The sequence below is a fragment of the Procambarus clarkii genome, chromosome 37 (genome assembly GCF_040958095.1).
Source record: "Procambarus clarkii isolate CNS0578487 chromosome 37, FALCON_Pclarkii_2.0, whole genome shotgun sequence".
Taxonomy (NCBI): Eukaryota; Metazoa; Arthropoda; class Malacostraca; order Decapoda; family Cambaridae; genus Procambarus; species Procambarus clarkii.
Genome location: NC_091186.1, coordinates 11234312 through 11254184, shown reverse-complemented (window position 1 = coordinate 11254184; position 19873 = coordinate 11234312). Strand labels below are relative to the sequence as shown.

The 19873-nt window shown below is 41.2% G+C and overlaps 1 protein-coding gene across 7 annotated transcripts in view; it reads right to left on the bottom strand.

The window, feature by feature from the left end:
* LOC123765800 (cysteine-rich motor neuron 1 protein) overlaps positions 1-19873 on the bottom strand; it is a 141731-nt gene that overhangs the window by 16124 nt on the left and 105734 nt on the right. For 3 of the 7 annotated variants that reach the window (XM_045754558.2, XM_045754560.2, XM_069337126.1), the window contains 4 exons: positions 18729-18853; positions 14675-14930; positions 12798-13004; positions 3047-3220 (listed from right to left, as the gene is read on the bottom strand). In XM_045754558.2, coding sequence (XP_045610514.1) covers positions 3047-3220; positions 12798-13004; positions 14675-14930; positions 18729-18853 — 762 coding nt within the window. The remainder of the gene's footprint in view (positions 1-3046; positions 3221-12797; positions 13005-14674; positions 14931-18728; positions 18854-19873) is intronic. The other 4 variants (XM_069337130.1, XM_069337128.1, XM_069337129.1 and 1 more) reach the window with 2 other exon arrangements.

Genomic DNA, 19873 nt, shown 5'->3' with positions numbered 1-19873 from the left:
CGGCATCGGTTCCGTGTTCCCCCGGGTGCATCGGTTCCGTCTTTCCGAAGGTTTTCGGCTTATCGCATCCAACCTGGTGTGGTGCGGGCGGCCCCTTGCAGCGTACCTCCTGCATGACCCGGATTATGCCTCGGAAATGGATCCGTCCAAATTCAGGTTTGGGACTTCGTTCCCTTTCTGGCTCCGTTACGAGGTTCCGGAGTCTTCCTAGCTAGCGGACTGCCCCTTGTTTGTTCTGGATTACTGGCATTCTTTCTGTCGTTCCCGCACGCTGGAGTGGCGGGAAGCTTCATTGGTGATTCAGGTTTTTCTGGGGGGTGATCTTGAGTACCTGAACGAGTGTTTGTTTGCCCCTGCCCTTCTCCGTGATGTGGGTGTTGTTCAGCTCCATGTGCAGTGGGGCACATGGAGCTGAAAAACGCAGCACTCGTAGTGGAGGACTTGCGCGCCCAGGGCCTTTTGGCTTCGGCCTTGCGGTTCTTTTCCCTCCTGGAGCTGTCCTCGGATTGGCTAGTGGAGGATGTCAGGACGCTTGGGTCCGTCCTGGGGTCTGGCGCCTTGTCCTTGGCAGCGCATTCGTCGGCTGCCTTGTTGAAGCTTTTCGCGCCGATTTTGCGGGATGCGGCTTCCCTGTTTTATACTTCCCGTCTCACGTGTCGGCAGGTGGTGCTGGGTTCCTCCGTGGAATCTGCTTGGGCTCTGGCTCTTAGGCTATCGTTGCCTTTTAGTCCTCTTCTGTTTGAGGAGTCGGCCGAGGCGCAGTTTATTCAGGCTGCGTCGTCGGCATGTCGTCCGATGTCGGACTTGTTGGTTTTCCGGGGGTCCCGTGGTGGGTCTTCCCGGAAGGGTCGTGCCAGGGCTCGGGGTTCCTCTCATCATGGTAGGCCACTGGTGTCAAGTTCGGGTTCAGCTCCTGCTTTGGACCCGCCCTCGTCTGGTATGCATGGTGTTCGCTCTGTGCGGGGTTCAGGGGTCTCGTAAGGGTCGCCGGCCCTTTCGCAGTTTGCCCCATTGACGGGGCGATGGGGGGGGGAGGGCTTGAGGGTTGCGTGCGGTTCGCCCACGCCAGGCATACGGTTTGCCCACAACTGGTGGGCAAACCGACGAGCCTCCCTCCCTTTTCTGGAGGGAGCCGACGGGGCTCCCTCCAGAAAACCAGCGTTGAATGTAATGAAACGCCATTTTCTGGGTGAGTCCCGGAAAATGACGGAGTGAGGGATGCCGGACCCAGCATCGCTCCCTCCCTCCCTCCGGTTGGTGTTTTTTTTGTGTTTTTGACATCCAGCCTCAGAACTGAAGTGTGGGTAGCCGGCGTGCAGGGTCTGGGGCTCCCCCTTCCCCCTCCCGGGGAGGGTGGAGCTGCGCAGACAGTGGTGCGGCAGCGTGTGATGTCACACTAGTTTGCTTGTTTTTTGTTGGGGAGTTCCACTAGTTCTGCTTTTGGTAGCAATTTTAACCAGAATAGGGGTTTGTTTTGAGGCGCTTACCTTTCTGGGTGCCTGATCCAGTCGATGGCAGACATAGAATGCTTCCAACCACATAGGGGTTTCTATAGGCTATTTCTCCCCTTGCCTCTCTCAGGGGGCCCGGTTCTGGCCGTGGTCCCCGGTAGGCCTAAGAACTCCATACACATGACTGGTGCCAAAGTCTGACATTAGCATATCAGCCGTGGGAAGCTCCGGGGAGCCTCCAGGACTCCCCCAGAAAATGGCGTTTCATTACATTCAACGCTGGTTTTTTATGCATCTTTATGACAAACAGGTGGCTTCTTTGATGGTGCCTCATCTGCATTCTTCTTTTCAGTGACAGTACAAGGTTTTGTGGTGTTCCTTTCACAACTTCCCTTCCCTTCAACATTGTTCTTTGGTTTCTAAGCATGTGTTGCTCTCCTTTCTTTCTTGGCTTTTTCTTGATCGGCATCTCATGCTGAATACTGTTGCCTTGTATGATGCATTGTTAGCAGAGCTACTGAAGCTTGCAATCACTGTCAATGCTGCCTTTGCGCCATTTTGCAGGCTGTCTTTTCTTTCTTTCACCTCTGGCCTGCTCATATGCCACATGAGCCTGTTGGGTCTTTGGACTGTAGGCACTTTTTACCTCTTAGTGTTTTTCTTTATGTTCTTTTGGCCTGTGGGGCACTTTTTTCATTTGCAGCCGGCTCCTTCTTTTATGGCAAAAAATGACTTGGTTGGCTTTCAGAAGGATCTTTTGTCATTGATGCTTGGTTGGTTTGGCTGAGGGTGCATAATGTGTTATTTCGGTTGCAACCTCCACCGTTACCCTTATGCCACTGATTCTGCTTTGGTGTGTGCTTTGTGGATTGATTGATTGTTTACATAGTTGAGAGCGTTCATTAGGTGGGGTTTGATGCTTTGGTTTTTTTTTTTTTTTTAATCCAGCAGTGGTTTGTTCTGACTTGCTGGCTTCCTAGTTGCTTTCCCTGGTGAGGTGGCAAAATGTCATCACTCTCTGTACCTCTGAAGGGGCCAAGTTCTGGCTCTGATCCCCGGTTGTCCTACACAATTCCCCGGGCTGATGAGACCTAATAAACGGGAACAATTTTTAGCCTCAGGAAGCTACTGGGGTTCTTCCAGAGATTGGTGTTACATCACATTCAATGCTTTATTTTTGGTACCTCCTTTATTCATGGACATCCTCTCTGTCCATGGTATCTTCCCAATTTAAAGATTAACTTAGTTTTTATTTAAAGTTTTTTAACTGTGAAAATTTAAGCAAAAGACAAATACTAGCAGCATGTGCTAATTCAACCATTAGAGAATTTATTTACAGATACCAATAACCCAACCCAAACATATGTTAAGAAAGGAAAGTGGCAATGTTTCAGCCTACACTGGACCCTAATATGGGCCCAGAACATGCAAAAAAGTCATCACTGAAAGTTTCTTTTCATATGTGTGCATTGGATTGTTTTCAACCATGCTTTGAGTTATACTTTGCACATATACAGATTCGAGACCATAAAACCAAATCTCTAACTAAAAGTATTAATATTAACTTCTTATTATAAGTGTGAACGTCAACATACTTTGCACAGCACTTTTGGTCGTTCCATCGCTAGCAGCTCTATGTTGTGAGAGGTGGTCAGGAGTGGACGTGTGGGAGTGTTGGTGTGTGGCTGGCAGACGATCTAGCGGCTCCCAGGATGTACTCTTGCCTTCATGCTGGTGATTCTGGTGGGAATGGCCACTGGTCGCAGGGTCTGAGGAACAGATCCAAAGCATAAATTTTGGGTTTCATAAATCAACAGGTAATGTTTTAATGCAAATACTTTGTAATGTATGTTGATCATTAAAAATCTCACAATATGGGTGTTATGTTAATTTTTTAATATTGTATCTTGCAATTAAATTTGTAATGATAATATCAAAGGAACAGTTTACTAGATACTTTGTACCTAGAAAGATAGTTTATACAACTAGTAATGGTATAATTGCCCTTAAATTTTATATAAATTTCATAGCATTTAAAAAGAAATCATTTTATATTAATATACCGAGGTATATTTATATACACTGTACAACAAAGACTCAGTGTTTTGGCAAGCAATTCTAGGGAAGAAAAATGTGGCTTAGTCATGTACATTGTATCACACACCCGTGATAAACACTGCCACTCGGGTGATCACAGCCAAGAGGTCCATATTATGACATCATTCGGGGACCTCTTCGTTGCCCCATCACCAGAATAGTAACATTATAAGGTCTTCCTTGAATGCAAGTCACCAGAATGGTAGCATCATAAAGCCCCCTTTCACTGCCCGTCACCAAGGAGACTACCATCCTGGTGATGTCCTTTCAGATAACACCACAACGCACAATTGGAGCTTTCTGGCAGTTTTACAAGTGATAGTCTCTCTTTGGGATAGAACATGACCTTTCATAACCAATCTCTGAACTGCATAATACTACTCCTATTCTGTAAGAAAGTGTCCTCATTTTTCATCGTCATCGCAGCAGTTTCTTCTCTTTCCGAGTTTCACAATTTGTTGTTCTACCAAAATTTTAACTAATGTGTAAATGATTATGATATGCCCACCCCTGTGAACAATATTGGCTCCTGAAATTTTCTGTATTCATATAAATACATACACATACATACATATATACATACATACACATTGTACACAGTATGTATGTATTTATTACATTTAATGTAATGTACACACATTACACATGTACATCACTTACATGTGTATGCATGTCTTTAAAAATTATGCTTAAGTTCTGTAATATCAACAAAAAACGAGAGCATTATTTATTTGTTTAAATTTTGAATGAATCAGTTAAATTCAAACACATGCAACCATGCAGCTTTATAGGGTAAAATTACACTTTTATTGTGTGTATGCTTGGCTGTATGTATGTGTATATGTATGTATGTGTATATGTATTTGTGTGTGTATATTATAATTATATATATATATATATATATATATATATATATATATATATATATATATATATATATATATATATATATATATATATACACACACACACACATATATATATATATACAGTGGTACCTCGCATAACGATCGCCCCAAAAGACGAACATTTTGGGTAACGAACGGCCCGATCGGCGTCAAATCGTCCCGCATGACGAACGCTGGTTTGAGTAACGTCAACACCACATGGTGGGGTCGCGCTGCTTCTTGCACATTCTTAGACGCCTCCGACGATGCACATAATTTATGTTGTTCTTGTTTAAAGATGCTAATGATGGTGGGATATAAAGGGGTGACTGCTGAGATGTTGCAAAGCATTGACGTTTTTGTAGGAAAAAAGAAATGAAATGTCTGATATACAACAAATGTCAAAAAGGTTCGTTCGGTGTTCGGCAGGTAGGCTGCTCCATGTTTCTTACATACAAAAAACGTAAATAATAAAAAAAATGAAGAATTTTGAAAACCAGTACAAATGTCAAAAAGGTTCGTTCGGTGGTCTACAGGTCGGCTGCTCCATGTTTCTTAAATAAAAAAAAAAAAAAAATAAAAGAACTGTTGAAACAATTTGAAAAATGGACAAATGTCATAAAGGTTCGTTCAGTGTTTGTGGGGTAGGCTGCTCCATTATTGAGACGTAAGTGACAAATACAAAACAAATGGAACACATTTGAAACAAAGAAAGATTGTCATAATGGAGCAGCCTACCCAACAAACACTGAACGAACCTTTTGCTATAACGAATATGAAAGACAAGGGCTGCTGGCTGGGTTAGTACTGCGTGAGCAACCATTTATGGCACACGCGCCTCTGGCTCTCAAACACCTGTCCCACACGGTGTTGAAAGACTGTGCTCAGTCGGTGCAATTCAGACCCTATTGTTTGAAGAACATAAGGGTCATAACATTGGTGAAGCTAGGCGCAATAAGGGATTAACACAACGGTCGGATGCCTGTGATACAGCACCTATGAGGATGATACAGCGAGCGTATCCAGGTGTAGCTCTGAGCCCCACCCTTGCCATCTCTAATGTATATAGATGATACATAGATGAATCGTTTTCTGCGTTCAGTGATGATGCATCTGATACAAGTAGCATGGATGAAGTGTTAGCGGCTTCCATGGTGGTGTTGTTCATTGATATTTTCAAGAATACCTGAATCTCTTCGTGACTGATGGACACTCTTTGAGGCTACCTGAATCTCTTCCTGTGTGGGACCTTACAAAGCGATCTTTTCAAGACTACCTTACAAATTGAGCTTTTCCTATAATCGTTTCAATACTACCTTATGCTTTACAAGCTTGGCTACATACCACCTACAAGTACTAAAGCTAAGGGTGCACACGAGTGTGTTATTTGCAAGCACACAGAACGATGAAACAGGATCGAAAATCTATCTGTAGCTGGTGCAAGGAGAGTAAAGTCGCGCTGTGTACCATGGACTACTTCGTTGACTATTATGCACCACCAAAGTACTGAGTGTGTAATACAGTGTGTTACTGTGTAAATAGTGTGTGAAACTGTACATATTGTAATTTTAGTGAATTTTTACCACGTAATATTGTGACAATAAACATTTATTGTAGACACATTACTGACACATGTATCACAGTTCCATGGAAAATTATGAACATTCTACTGTATACATATTGTAAAGGTCACAAATATGCATCATATACGATAAAAGAAACAAATAAAACCGCATTGGAAATGCATAGAAAAAATATTTGAAAATATATTTGTGGCAACACGCGGTGCTTGAATGGCCTGCGCGACCGTGTCTGGGAGCTTTACACACGGGCCACCAGCCCCTGATGACGTCACAGCGCACCTTGTCCACGCCCTCACAGTCAAAGTAAGTGGAATTTGGTAATTATTTTTACATAGACATGTTCAGGGACGGTAATTTATCATTATGCAAAGAAAAATTATATTTTGGGGAACATTTGATGTCATGCACTCTGGGGGAATTTCACAATAAACACAGTGCATCACACTGGTTACATGGGGGGACACTCGTTTTGTATGACGTCCGTTTCACATGACGAACATGGAACGGATTAAATTCGTTATGCGAGGTACCACTGTATATATATATATATATATATATATATATATATATATATACACACACACACATATATATATATATATATATATATATACAGGCATACCTCAGAATACGAGTTTAATCCGTTCCTGGAGACGCCTCGCCTTCCGAAAACTCGCATTCCGAAGTTAATTTCCCCATTAGAAATAAAGGGAAATGAATTAATCTGTTCCTGACTACCCCAAAAACCCCACATCAAACTAAATTTTTATACCTAATTTACCTAATTCATCTAAATAAACCTACAAAACTGTGTTCCAGTTATTACTTACCTTGCTGTCGAGTGCTGTAGGCGTATGGAAGATGGTGAGGAGGGGGGAGGAGGAGAGGAGTTACTGTTTGGAAGGGGAGTCCCCTTCCATAATCACATCACATAACCCCATGCCTTGTAACACTATGGATACCACTTCTCTTCCTAAATTTTTCAAACCAGCCCCTGCTTGCCTTAAACTCTTTCTTATCTGCATCACTCGTTGCAGGGGTATTCTTTAGAAGGTCTTCGTGCAACACCCTGGCTTTCTCACAAATAATGGCCTCCGAAACACTATCACCCCTCAACTCCTTGTCGTGTATCCAAATTAATAACAACTTTTCCACTTCTTCAAGTATTTGTGGTCTTTGTGCCGTTAATGTTCTTACTCCTTTTGCCACTTAAGCACCCATAATCTTATTTTTCTTCTTAAGTATAGTGCATATTGTTGATGTGGCTTTGTTGTACTGCCTACAAAGTTCAACAACACGTGTACCGTTCTCATGCTTCCGAATGATCTCTTGTTTCTCCTCTATTGTCATCCTCACATGAGCTTTCTGGCCTTTATCCTTACCACTGGCTTTCTTGGGACCCATGGTGAGATATATAATAACAAATTGTATAGACAAATCACTAAAAATTCAACAAAACACTGAAAATCCGCGAGAAGAATTGATGTAGGGGTAGTCACTGAGCGCGAGACAATGGTAAACTGAGGGGCGGAGGGGCGACGATCGCCGAACCACCACGCGCTAGGTCGGCCTGTACGCGTATCAACAAACTCGCGTCCCGAAGTAACCCTCGACTTCTGAGACAAATTTTTGGAGTAAATACTGCTCGCCTTCCGAAAACCTCGCATACAGGGACAATCGCATTCCGAGGTACCACTGTATATATATATATATATATATATATATATATATATATATATATATATATATATATATATATATATATATATATATATATATATATATATATATATATATATTATTGTTAAATATGACCGAAAAAGTAAGATGTATAGGAGAAAACACAAATTTTCTTAATATTTCTTATGTTTCTTTTTACTGTCGATGGTAATTGAAAAATCAATTCTCCAAAATTCATTTTTATTTCTAGTCTGACGCGATGCTTGAACGCGTTTCGTAATAACTTATTACATTTTCAAATACTTTAGTTTACACACACACACAACTGTTACAAATGTGTTTACACTACACATCAAAAAGTCAACACCAGCAATCAACAGCCAATTCAGTGTTTGTCAGGTAGGCTGTTCCATTATTGAGACGTAAATGAAAAATACAAAACAAATGAAACACATTTGAAACAAAGAAAGATCGCTATAATGGAACAAGCTACCCGACAAACACTGAACGAACCTTTATGGCATTTGTCTGTTTTTCAAATTGTTGATTTTTTTTTATTTTTTATTTTTCACTTTTTTTTTTATTTAAGAAACATGGAGCAGCCTACCTGCCGACCACCGAATGAACCTTTTTTGACATTTGTTCTGTTTTTCAAACAATTTTCTTTTTTCTTTTTTATTTTCTTTTTTTTTATTTAAGATACATGGAGCAGCCTACCTGCCGAACACCGAACGAACCTTTTGCTATAAGACAAACGAAAAAAAATATTGAACAAATTTGAAGAGAGAAAAATGTCATAAAGGTTTGTTCAGTGTATGTAAAGTTGGCTGTTCCATTATTTAAAACATCGAATATCATATTGATGTTTTTCAGGGGTAGAACGGATTAATTTGATTTCCATTATTGTCAATGGGGACATTCATTTTGTATGACGTCCGTTTCACATGACAATCATGGCACCAGAAAGAATTAAATTCGTTATTCGAGGTGCCACTGTTTCAGTATACATTTGTTTACTGAAACAAATGTTCCCTGTTTTGTTCTGTGTATGTGTGTATATATATATATGTACGTATGTATGTATGTGTGTGTGTGTGTGTGTGTGTTGTTGAATAAGATTATCCAACAATAATCGAATAAGATTAAGTTGAATAAGAAGGATAAGATTAATAATTCTAACATGAATCTTCTCAATATTTCTTATGTTCTTCTTCACTGTCGAGGGTAATTGATAAATTAACTCTCCAAAATTCATTCTTTATTCTATTCCATTTATTCATTCTAATAAAGCCTTAAGATCGATTCATAGGCCTAAGTAATCTAGAACATGTTACTTAGCTCATGAAAGGACAGTAAGGGATTCAGGATGTTTTTTCAAGATTGGGGATGGTTACTAAAGGTCTGAGGAAGCAAATGTGTGCCTCCTTGCATGCATGGGATTTTTCAATTCTTATGATACACTAACATCATCATATGTTGGCTGGAGCAATTTCGGGCAAACGAGTTTTCTCAGCCAGCGCAGCACAGTGCTTAAAGCATTTTCACATAATTTGTAGGATGTGTGGGACCTATTTTCTCCTATTCCACATTCCACAATGTGGCATTTATTCACATTGAATTCGATCTGCCAAATGTTGCTCCTTACACTTATTTTGTCCAGGTTATCTTTAAGGGCATGACAATCATCAGTCACTTATCTTCCCTAGTAGCATCATCAGCAAACATTTCATATAGTTCTGTATTTCTTCTGATATATCATATATATAGACAATGAACATTACTGGTGCCTGAACCCTGTGGTACTCCCCTAGTAACACTCCTCCAGTGTGATACATTGCCTCTGATTACTGCCCTCATCTTTGCCAGTTGGGGCCTGACGGCTGAGTGGACAATGCTCAGGGTTTGTAGTTCTAAGGGTTCAGGTTCGATCCCCGTCGAAGGTGGAAACAAATGGGCAGTTTATTTCACCCTGATACTCCTGTTCACCTAGCATTAAATAGGTACCTGGGAGTTAGACAGCGTCTGTGGACTGCTTTCTGGGGATGTGCGTTAAAAAAATTAGGATTAAGGACTTGCCCGAAACGCTATGCGTGCTATTGGCTGTACAAGAATGTATGAACTCTTGTATATACAGTATAAATAAATAAATAAATTAATAAATAAAAGTTGGATTATTTTTCATCCAATGTCAGTAGTCTGCCTGTCACCCATCTAATATGTTCCATTTTCCAGAACAATCTTTTGTGTGGGTCTCTGTCAAAAGCCTTTCTTCAGGTCCAGATAAATATAGTCAACACAACCATCATTGCTCTAGAATTTCTGTGGCTCCATTATAAGAACTAAATTGATTTGTCACACAGGATCTTCCTGTTCGAAAACCATACTGTATTTGTTGTCATTTCTTTCCAGGTGTTCTACCCATTCGGTTTTAGTTACTTTTCTAAACACTACACTACACTATTTGTTCATTTACATTTCTAGTGTTTTGACAACCATGCTTGTTAATAATACAGGCCTTTTTTGCATCATAATTAAGAGGGTCTTCTCTTCTACCATTTTTGTAGATTGGAACTATGTTAGCCTTTCTCTATATATCTGCTGCTATATATTTTTCCTGGACAAAAAGATGCAGAGAAATCAATTTAAATGGAATGTTCAGTTCAGGTGTATATTCTCTCAGAACCCGAGGTGAAACTCCATCTGGGCCAACTGCTTTGTTTCTATGTTACTCCTTGGGTACTATTATTTTTTTTTGTTCTACTCAATCTCTAAATACTTATATGTACAGTATACTGTTATTCTCTGAAATCTATTGTCTAGTTCTCTGAAAACCATATTTTGCACACACACACACACACTTTGGAACTGTTCATTTAGTGTTTCACACATTTCCTTTTCATTCTCTTTTCATTCTTCATGAATTTGTTCCACATTATCATCTTCTGAATTCTGTCTTTTACATGGAAATTTGGTATAAATTTATAGAATAGCTTGGTTTCATTTTTCATTTGTCCACTATCCTTTTCTCAATGTTTCTTTTTGCTTCACAACTCCCTACTGTATAGTTATTTCTTGTTTGTTTGTATTGCTGCATTCCCCCAGGGGTGCATGTGTGCCTGGACTCCCCCAGGGGTGCATGCGCGCCTGGACTCCCTCAGGGGTGCTCGTGTGCCTGAATTTCCCCAAGGATGCATGTGTGCCCGGATTTCCCCAGGGGTGCATGCATACCTGGACTCCCCCGAGGTGCACATGCACCTGGACTCCCCCAGGGGTGCATCCACACACCCCTGGATTCCCCCAGACACATGCCCCCTTGGACTCCCCAAGTGCCTGCACCCTTGGGCTCTCCAGGTACATGCACCCTGGGACTTCCCTGGCACACACACCCTGGGACTCCCTAGGTACACACACCCTGGGACACTAACACCATCAACTGAGTAAATCCAGTAATGAGGATTCAGTTGCATTGTATGACAAATATTTTCTCATACAGTACTAGATTCATTAAGTTCTTGTAATTTCATTGTGCTAGTTCAATCCACATCACTAACTAATGAATTAGTCCACCATCACACCAGTGTAACGAGCACAGCTTTTGAGCAGTGACCCATCACCACAAAACAGCATGCAGTAATGCTAAAAATAAAAATATTTTGTTCAACCCAGAAAAATATTGTCCAACCAAAAGCAGCAATTTATTCCAAGAACAATTTTGTCCATAAGAAAAATTGTGTTCAAGTTCAATAAGTAATAGACTGATCCAGAAATGTATGTAGGTTGTGTGTTGCTTATGTGCAGCTAAAGCTTGAATATAGGTCCAGGAAGATATATACAGACTTAAATAGATTATAAAAAGATCCACAAATATACATATAAATCCAGGAAGATGTATATAGAAAATAGAAATTTTTATGAAGGAAGAAACTTGCTTAAAGACTGATAATCCAGTTTAGGGTGAGAAAAGTAGATTCACTATTATCAGTGGAACTTGGAGGTTCTCGTGTTACTAGAACATCACGATAAACCATGGCGGGCATGTGTTGAGTGGTTTTGAAGCTTATTAAACTCAAATGAAGAACTACTTGACACGAAGAGGTGGATGCAAGTATAAAAACTTTCACTGTCACCATGGATAAGAACAAAATATTCAAGATTTATACTGGTTGAGGCATTATAAATATAATTAATAATGCCTGCTAGTTTTTAATCTTGGCCCTCATGAACTGCACACAAGTTATACTGTGTACTGCACAGAGATAAGTATACGGCATATGTGTAAAGAATATAGTGCACGTGTACGGGAACTTAGAAATCAATTCATGTGTACAGGAACTTAGAAATCAGTACATGTGTATGGGAACTTAGAAATCAGTTCATGTGTACGGCAACTTGGAAATCAGTTCATGTGTATGGGATCTTGGAAATTGGTACATGTGTACGGGAACTTGGAAATCACTACATGTGTAAAGGAACTTAGAAATCAGTAAATGGGTATGAGAACCTAGAAATCACTACATGTGTATGGGAACTTAGAAATCTATACACATGTGTACAGGCACTTAGAAATGTATTACAAAAAGATCTGCAAGAAGTTTAGAACATTAATCCAGGCTAAAGCAAATGTATATGTCATAACACAAATAATGTGTTACAGGAGTGGAGACAGGAACACAGATCACAGGATAAATGTAGAGAAACAGAGAGGCTCATGGAAGCATACAGTAGTATAGCAGGAAAGTGTACAGGAGCTAAGAAAAGTGTACAGAAATAAAAAAAAAAACGTGTTTAGAAGGCTAGAAAAATTGTACAGAAGCCAAGAAAAAGTGTACAGAAGACAAGAAAAGTGTACAGAAGCCAGCAAAAAGTGTACAGAAGCCAAGAAAAAGTGTACAGAAGCCAAGGAAAAAAGTACAGATGGCAAGAAAAAGTGTATAGAAACCAAGAATAGGTGTATAGAAGTAAAGCAAAATGCACAGAAGCATAAGTAACTTGGACAAATGTTTAATACAATAAAGAGTGGGAGCACATGTAGAGTAAGGATGGAGGGGGGGCGGCAGGGGGGGGGGATTGTGCATGCAAGAGGGGCAGCATGGTAGCACCTGTACAAGGTGGGCAGCATGGATGAGCAGCCTGGAGCAGCATGGTGGTGTCATCTTGACGGTCCGGGCAGGGTGCTCGGGGACACTGGGTTATGTTACACTGGGTGTAGCCATGAGCGATGCAGCTGCACGATACACAAGGTCCTCGTACCCACCTGGCACCTACTGGGTACATCCTGTGACCGTCGCTACACCCACTCACACCTGCTGCAACACTAGGACTTTTAGATACACAGCCCTCCTACTTGATTCATCCTATGATCATATACTCACTCACACCTTTAACACTAGGATGCATAGACACACTGGCCACAAAAGGGGACATTCTATGACTATTTCAACACCTTTTACAATTGCTGCAATGCTTTGACTCTTACAAACACTCGCCTATATGACTTGTGACACACACACACTAAGAGAACTGCAACATAAGCAATGTAGAAATACTGGCCCATGCTGCCAAATGTTGCCCATAACAAGTCACCATATTATGGTGTACAGTAGTAGTGGATGATACCATCCTCATGTTACACACACAAACTCTTGCCATTCTCACACCTCACCAATATCTTGTCACTTAATTTTTATAGTTATACTGTACTGTATTGGTATACTTTGTCAAGGAACGAAAGCCTGATATGGTGATCAAGGTCCCCTAGACAGGGATAGGACTACATATCACTAATCCTCATACGTGCAAAACCCAATGGTATTATACCTGACTGATTGAATCAAGTTCCCATCATTCTCTTTCCTATGCTATGGTGAAGTGTACATTACATTAAGTGTACCCTTACCATTCTGTGTTGGCATTATTTGAAAGTCACACCCCTTATAATTCAGAGTGGGAAATTCCTTCAAAACAAATACTTAAGGATCCTTGTTTAAAATATACATGTGCAGCTGTATTGCACAATGAGCAGACATCACTTTACCCTTACGAAGAATAAGTCATAACAATGTGGCTGAAAGAAAATAACCCAACCCAAACATGTGAAATGAAAAGAAAGGCAAGATATATAGCACTTGGAAAGGACATGAGGATAAGAATTTAAGATAGGATGGAGGGAAAGAATTGTGCTAATCCACTTGGACAGTCGGGGATTGAATACCGACCTGCAAGAAGTGAGACTGTTGCTCTACTGTCCAGTCCACATGGATGGACAAAAATTAAATGAAAGTGACAATGTTTTGGTCCATCCTGGGCCGCCCTTATCAGCTATAACTTGGTAAAGGTCAAGGACACAATGAAACATTGTCACTTTCATTTCATTTCACATAAGTCTCCGTGGCTTGGTGCCATCTTTTGATAATTACTGTACTTTCATTTCATTTGTTGTGTGGGTTTTTTTAGTGTACCCTTGTCGCACCCATAGCTCAGTATCTCTTTACTTGTAAGTCACTCTGTTAGCAAGTATTGAAACAATATTTTCATAAATACAGAAACCATTAATTTTCTTAATACTAATAAAATCATAATTAAATAAGAAAATGAACAGCTTCGTATAATCCTTTTCCTCAGATAGATTATTTTTTGCAGGCATAAAGCTCTGTTTGTGTGTCACATGGACAGTCAGGTTCAGTACTGATAGGTCTGGCTAGTAACTGGAATAGTGATGATGCAAAGAGCCTTGCTATTGGCTAGAGGGATCGCCATAAACTTTACAAGCTTCCTGTTCCGAATTACATTAAACCTTTATACCAGAATACATCAAGATACCATGCCTCCCCCCCCCCCACTCCAGCCCAGATACCCACAAATGTTAACTATATACTGTACATAGATTGTGGTGCTACTCATATTCATGGCATAGTAAATAAGGCAGAATCTTCACACACATATGTACACAAACTGGTTATGAGAGGTAGATACTTACGTGTGGTGTTGCAAGGTGGGTCGGTGTTGGCAGTGACATACACGCCACCACTCACACCTATCCCCACACCCTCCTCAACAACAAAGTCATCATTATCATGTGAAGCTGTGAACACAGCTAGTTTGGGGCTCTGGCACTGGCAGATGCGACAGCCATGGTAGTCTTGCGCCAGACCTCCGGGGCACTGGAGGTTGCACCTGCGCATGCTCGCACACTTGTGACATTTGCACTTACGGCACCCAATCATCTCATCCACCTACGGAAGAGTTGAAAGTTAGGAATACAGTTTGTACCGTACTTGCATAGCTCGTAGAGCTTGGGATTTGGGGAAGTTCTGATTTAGTAATGGGAAAGTCATGGCTGGGATAAGCTTGTATCTTGTCAAAAGCTTGAGGTATATAAAAGTGATCTTGGGACAAGACCTGTGACTTGGAAGAAGACTTGTGGATTTGGAAAAAATTTCAGTCTGCTAAGAGATTCTTGGTTTTCTGATTATCACAACATGCAAAATTTACACATGCTGTATGCTGTAGTCTGTAAGTGTCTTTGATTTTAAGATCATAGGAATACATAATAAATGAAACTGAAGAAGGCCTATTGGCCCATACAAGGCAGCTCCTACTTATATCCACCCAAAATTATTCAGATTAATAATTCATTGTGTCATGGGACTGGCAGCCAGAGTGTATTTATACATATGTTAGGCTTAATATAAAGGTCCTGCCCAAGATCAAATTACTGACCCCCCCCCCAGGATGCAACCCCTCCACAACAAGCTGCTTACCTCCTGAGTACCTATTTACTGATAGGTGAACAGGACAGGCCATTAGGTGATAGGAAATGTGCCCAACCATTTCTGTCCCACTTGGGAATTAAACTCGGAATTCTCGACTACAGTATGAGTCGAGAACAACCCAACTATACTACCAGGACACTCAATAGACCCTTTGCCTAACCTGCACTAGAAATAATCTGGTTATCTTGAGATTGAGGTTATCTTGAGATGATTTCGGGGCTTTAGTGTCCCCGCGGCCTGGTCCTCGACCAGGCCTCCACCCCCAGGAAGCAGCCTGTGACAGCTGACTAACACCCAGGTACCCATTTTACTGCTAGGTAACAGGGGCATAGGGTGAAAGAAACTCTGCCCATTGTTTCTCGCCGGCGCCCGGGATTGAACCCGGGACCACGGGATCATAAGTCCAATGTGCTGTCCACTCGGCTGACCGGCTCCCTGGTGATCCAACATCTGCTATGTTACTTGGTAATTTGTAACAAATTAACAACCCTATACACACACAAATCACAATAACGTGTTATATCAAATGGACAAATCGGGTTTGAACCCTCATCACGAGGGTTTGAATCATAAGGTTTAAACCCTCATCACGGCCCTTGTGGATTTGTTCATTAACAATCCTGTTACCAAAACAGTATTTACCCAGGTCTTTCCTGCATATCAACTTATATTATTTATATTCATTGTTTTGTGTCATATTTTGTGTTGATATACAGTATTTAATAACTTTTAACATTCCTTTGCTATGCCTTTTGATCCATTTGTACACTTCAAATATACAAATTGTATACCAGTAAGGGAAACTAGTTGACCATCGGGGGGCTTTTGAGTAAAGGAAACTTGTCGACCATAGATGATGACCACTAAAGCGTGGTCATCACTAGGCGGGAGACAATGGTAAACTGAAGCGTGCCTCACACTCGGTCAGCCCATACATGTATCAAGAAACTCACCAAGCAAGGCAAAGCTCGTAAACCGAGTTGAATTTTACAAAGAAATTGAGCTCATAAACTGAAAAATTCGTAAAGAGAGGCATTTGTCAACTGATGTTTCACTGTATAACACTTTGAAAGTACTGACGGTTTTGGCCTCCACAAAAGAACAAATCCATAGGAGCCTTGATGAGGGTTCGATCCTATGCGCTGGGTGTTCCCAGACGCGCTCTAGAACACTTGACTAGAGTGCATTTTTGGTAATTACCTAAGTGTAGGTATTGGATGAGAGCTACGCTCATGGTGTCCCGTCTTCGCAGCACTCTTTGTCATATAACGCTTTGACATAACCAGTACTGACGGTTTTGGCCTCTACCACCTTCTCACCTAACATGTTCCAACCATCTACCACTCTGTTTACAAAAATAAATTTTCTTATAATTCTTCAGCAGCTTTGTTTAGTTAGTTTAAATCTATGACCTCTTGTTGTTCCAGCAATATTTCTTATGCTCGCTGGGAGGGTGTTGAACAACCGTGGACCTCTGATGTTTATACAGTGTTCTCTGATTTTGCCTATGGCACCCTTGCTCTTCACTGGTTCTATTTTGCATTTTCTTCCATATCGTTCACTCCAGTACATTGTTATTTTACTGTGTAGATTTGGTACTTGGCCCTCCAGTATCTTCCAGGTGTATACTATTTGATATCTCTCTCGTCTTCTTTCTAGTGAGTACATTTGGAGGGCTTTGAGACAATCCCAATAATTTAGGTGCTTTATCGCGTGCCGTATATGTTCTCTGTATTCACTCTACTTCAACAATCTCTCCTGCTCTGAAGGGGGAAGTGAGTACTGAGCAGTACTCAAGACGGGACGACACAAGTGACTTGAAGAGTACAACCATTGTGATGGGATCCTGGATTTGAAAGTTCTCGTAATCCATCCTATCATTTTTCTGGCTGACGCAATATTTGCTTGGTTATGCTCCCTAAACATTAGGTTGTCAGACATTATTCCCAAATCCTTTACATGCTGTTTTCCTACTATGGGCACATTTGATTGTGCTTTGTACCCTGTATTATGTTTAAGGTCCTCATTTTTACCGTACCTGAGTACCTGGAATTTATCACTGTTAAACATCATGTTATTTTCTGATGCCCAGTCGAAAACTTTATTAATATCTGCTTGAAGTTTTTCAATGTCTTCAGCCGAGGTAATTTTCATACTGATTTTTGTGATCTGCAAAGGATGATACGAAGATATGTCCCCCTTCCCTTTGTTCTTTTTAGCCCCCTTCCTTTAAGGATTTTGTTGCTTTGTCTTTTTGAACCATTTCACTAGCTTTCCAGACCCTGACACTTTGTAGAAAAAAGAATTCCTTTCTTCATTTCTATAATATAAATGTTATTAAAATAATTTATGGAGTATTAAATAAATACTCCAGTTCTATAAATAGTGAATAGATTCCTGAGCCTATTGGGCTCTATCATATCTACATTTGAAACTGTATATGGAGTCAGCCTCTAAAGACAGGAGGCACTGTAGTTCAGTGCCTCCCGTCTGTCTCCCTTCTTGTATAACGAGACTACATTAGCCGTCCTCCAAATTTCTGGCATTTCTCCTGTTACCAGTGACTTGTTATACACCATTGAGAGTATAGGCACAGTGCTTGTGGGCACCATACGTGTATTGTAGCTCTTATATAGGGCTATAGGGGGAGCCTCTTTTAGTATCCATGGGTGAAATAGTGTCTGGGCCAACAGCCTGTGCTACATCCAGCTCAAGCAAATGCTTTCTTACCTCTCCACTGGTTGTCTCAAACTCCTCCAGTGGTATCTGGTTAGATAGTCCCTCTCTTAGTTCAGGAATTTCTCCTTGCTCTATTGTGAAGCCCTCTTGGAATCTCTTATTGTGACAGTATGTGCTGCTGGTGTGTCATGTGACTGTATGAGTGTGTGTGCTACTGGTGTGTTGTGCAAGTGAATGAATGTACTGCTGTATGTGTATGAGGTAGCCAGACATTTCATGTGTATGTCAGTACAGAATAGGTTTAAGTCTATATTTGTGTATACCGTATTTTAACAAGAATATTTTGTGAAACAAAATTTTTGTATTCTTTATCATACATTTACTGAAAGTGATTTTCATGTGATTTTGTGCATGTCAGTATAATATATACAGTACAGTATATATATTGGGATGGTGATGAATCAAAAACATCCATCCTATCTACTGCAAATTTAAAGCATAAATGTAATTTGTCAAATATTGTTCTCTACATGCCTGGGAGAACTGTGGGAGACCTGCTTGCCTCATCCTGACACGAACCTTATAGCCATGTAGACAGAGCTTCTGGCAGGGAGGGGAACAGAAGTGAGAGGAAATGGGGTGGTGGGTTTCATTGTCTCTGGCATCCTTGTCAGTTTTCTTCCCTGCCGCTTCCTGCTGACCACCTGAAATTAAGTGTCATGTGATTCACTCGCAGGATCTTGAAAGATGACGACAATTACTTACTGTATCACTTTATCCATAAAAAAACATAAAACCAGCATTGAATGTAATGAAATGCCATTTTCTGGGTAAGCCCTGGAGGCTCCCTGGAGCTATTGGACTGATATATGCTATATTAGTCTGTGGACATCAGTCATTTGGATTTCTGCCTACTGGGGACCAGGAGCCAGAACCTGGCCCCCTCAGAGGGGCACAGGGACCAATGGCCTATGGAAACCCCATGTGTTTGGGAGCATTCCATGTCTACCATTTACTGGGGTTAGGGACCCAGAAAGGTAGGCATAACAAAACAAACCCCACTTGGTAAAAAATTGCAACCAAGGACCGAACAGAGAGACAGAACCCCCCCCCCAAACACAAAGAAACAACCAAACAAGCAAATGTCATTCACTGCCGCTGTGCCACTTAAACACACAGCCCTCCCCTCCCCAGGAGGGGGAGGGGGAACCCCCAAACCCCTCATACCAGCTACTCTCACCGCCAGACTGGAGGCAGAGCATCAAAAACAAAACACAAACCACTGGAGGGAGGGAGGGTGCCAGGGAGCCTTTAAAGTTTACCCAGAAAATGGCCTTTCATTACATTCAATACTGGTTTTCTGTGGGGAGCCCCTCCAGCTCCCTGGAGCTACCTAACCAAAACCAATTAAAAGAGGGACTTGCCCAGGAGGCAGCCACCACGAGCACATCAACTCGAAGTCGAGACAACTGATACCTGGTTGATATCTGGTTGATGGGGTTCTAGGAGTTCTTCTACTCCCCAAGCTCACATTGCTTGACTTGTGAGAGTTTGGTCCACCAGGCTGTTGCTTGGAGCAGCTCGCAGGCCCACATACCCACTACAGCCCAGTTGGTCCAGAACGTCTTTTAGAAAACCGTCCAGTTTTCTCTTGAAGATGTCCACGGTAGTTCAGGCAATATTTCTTATAGTCGCTGGGAGGACGTTGAACAACCGCAGACCTC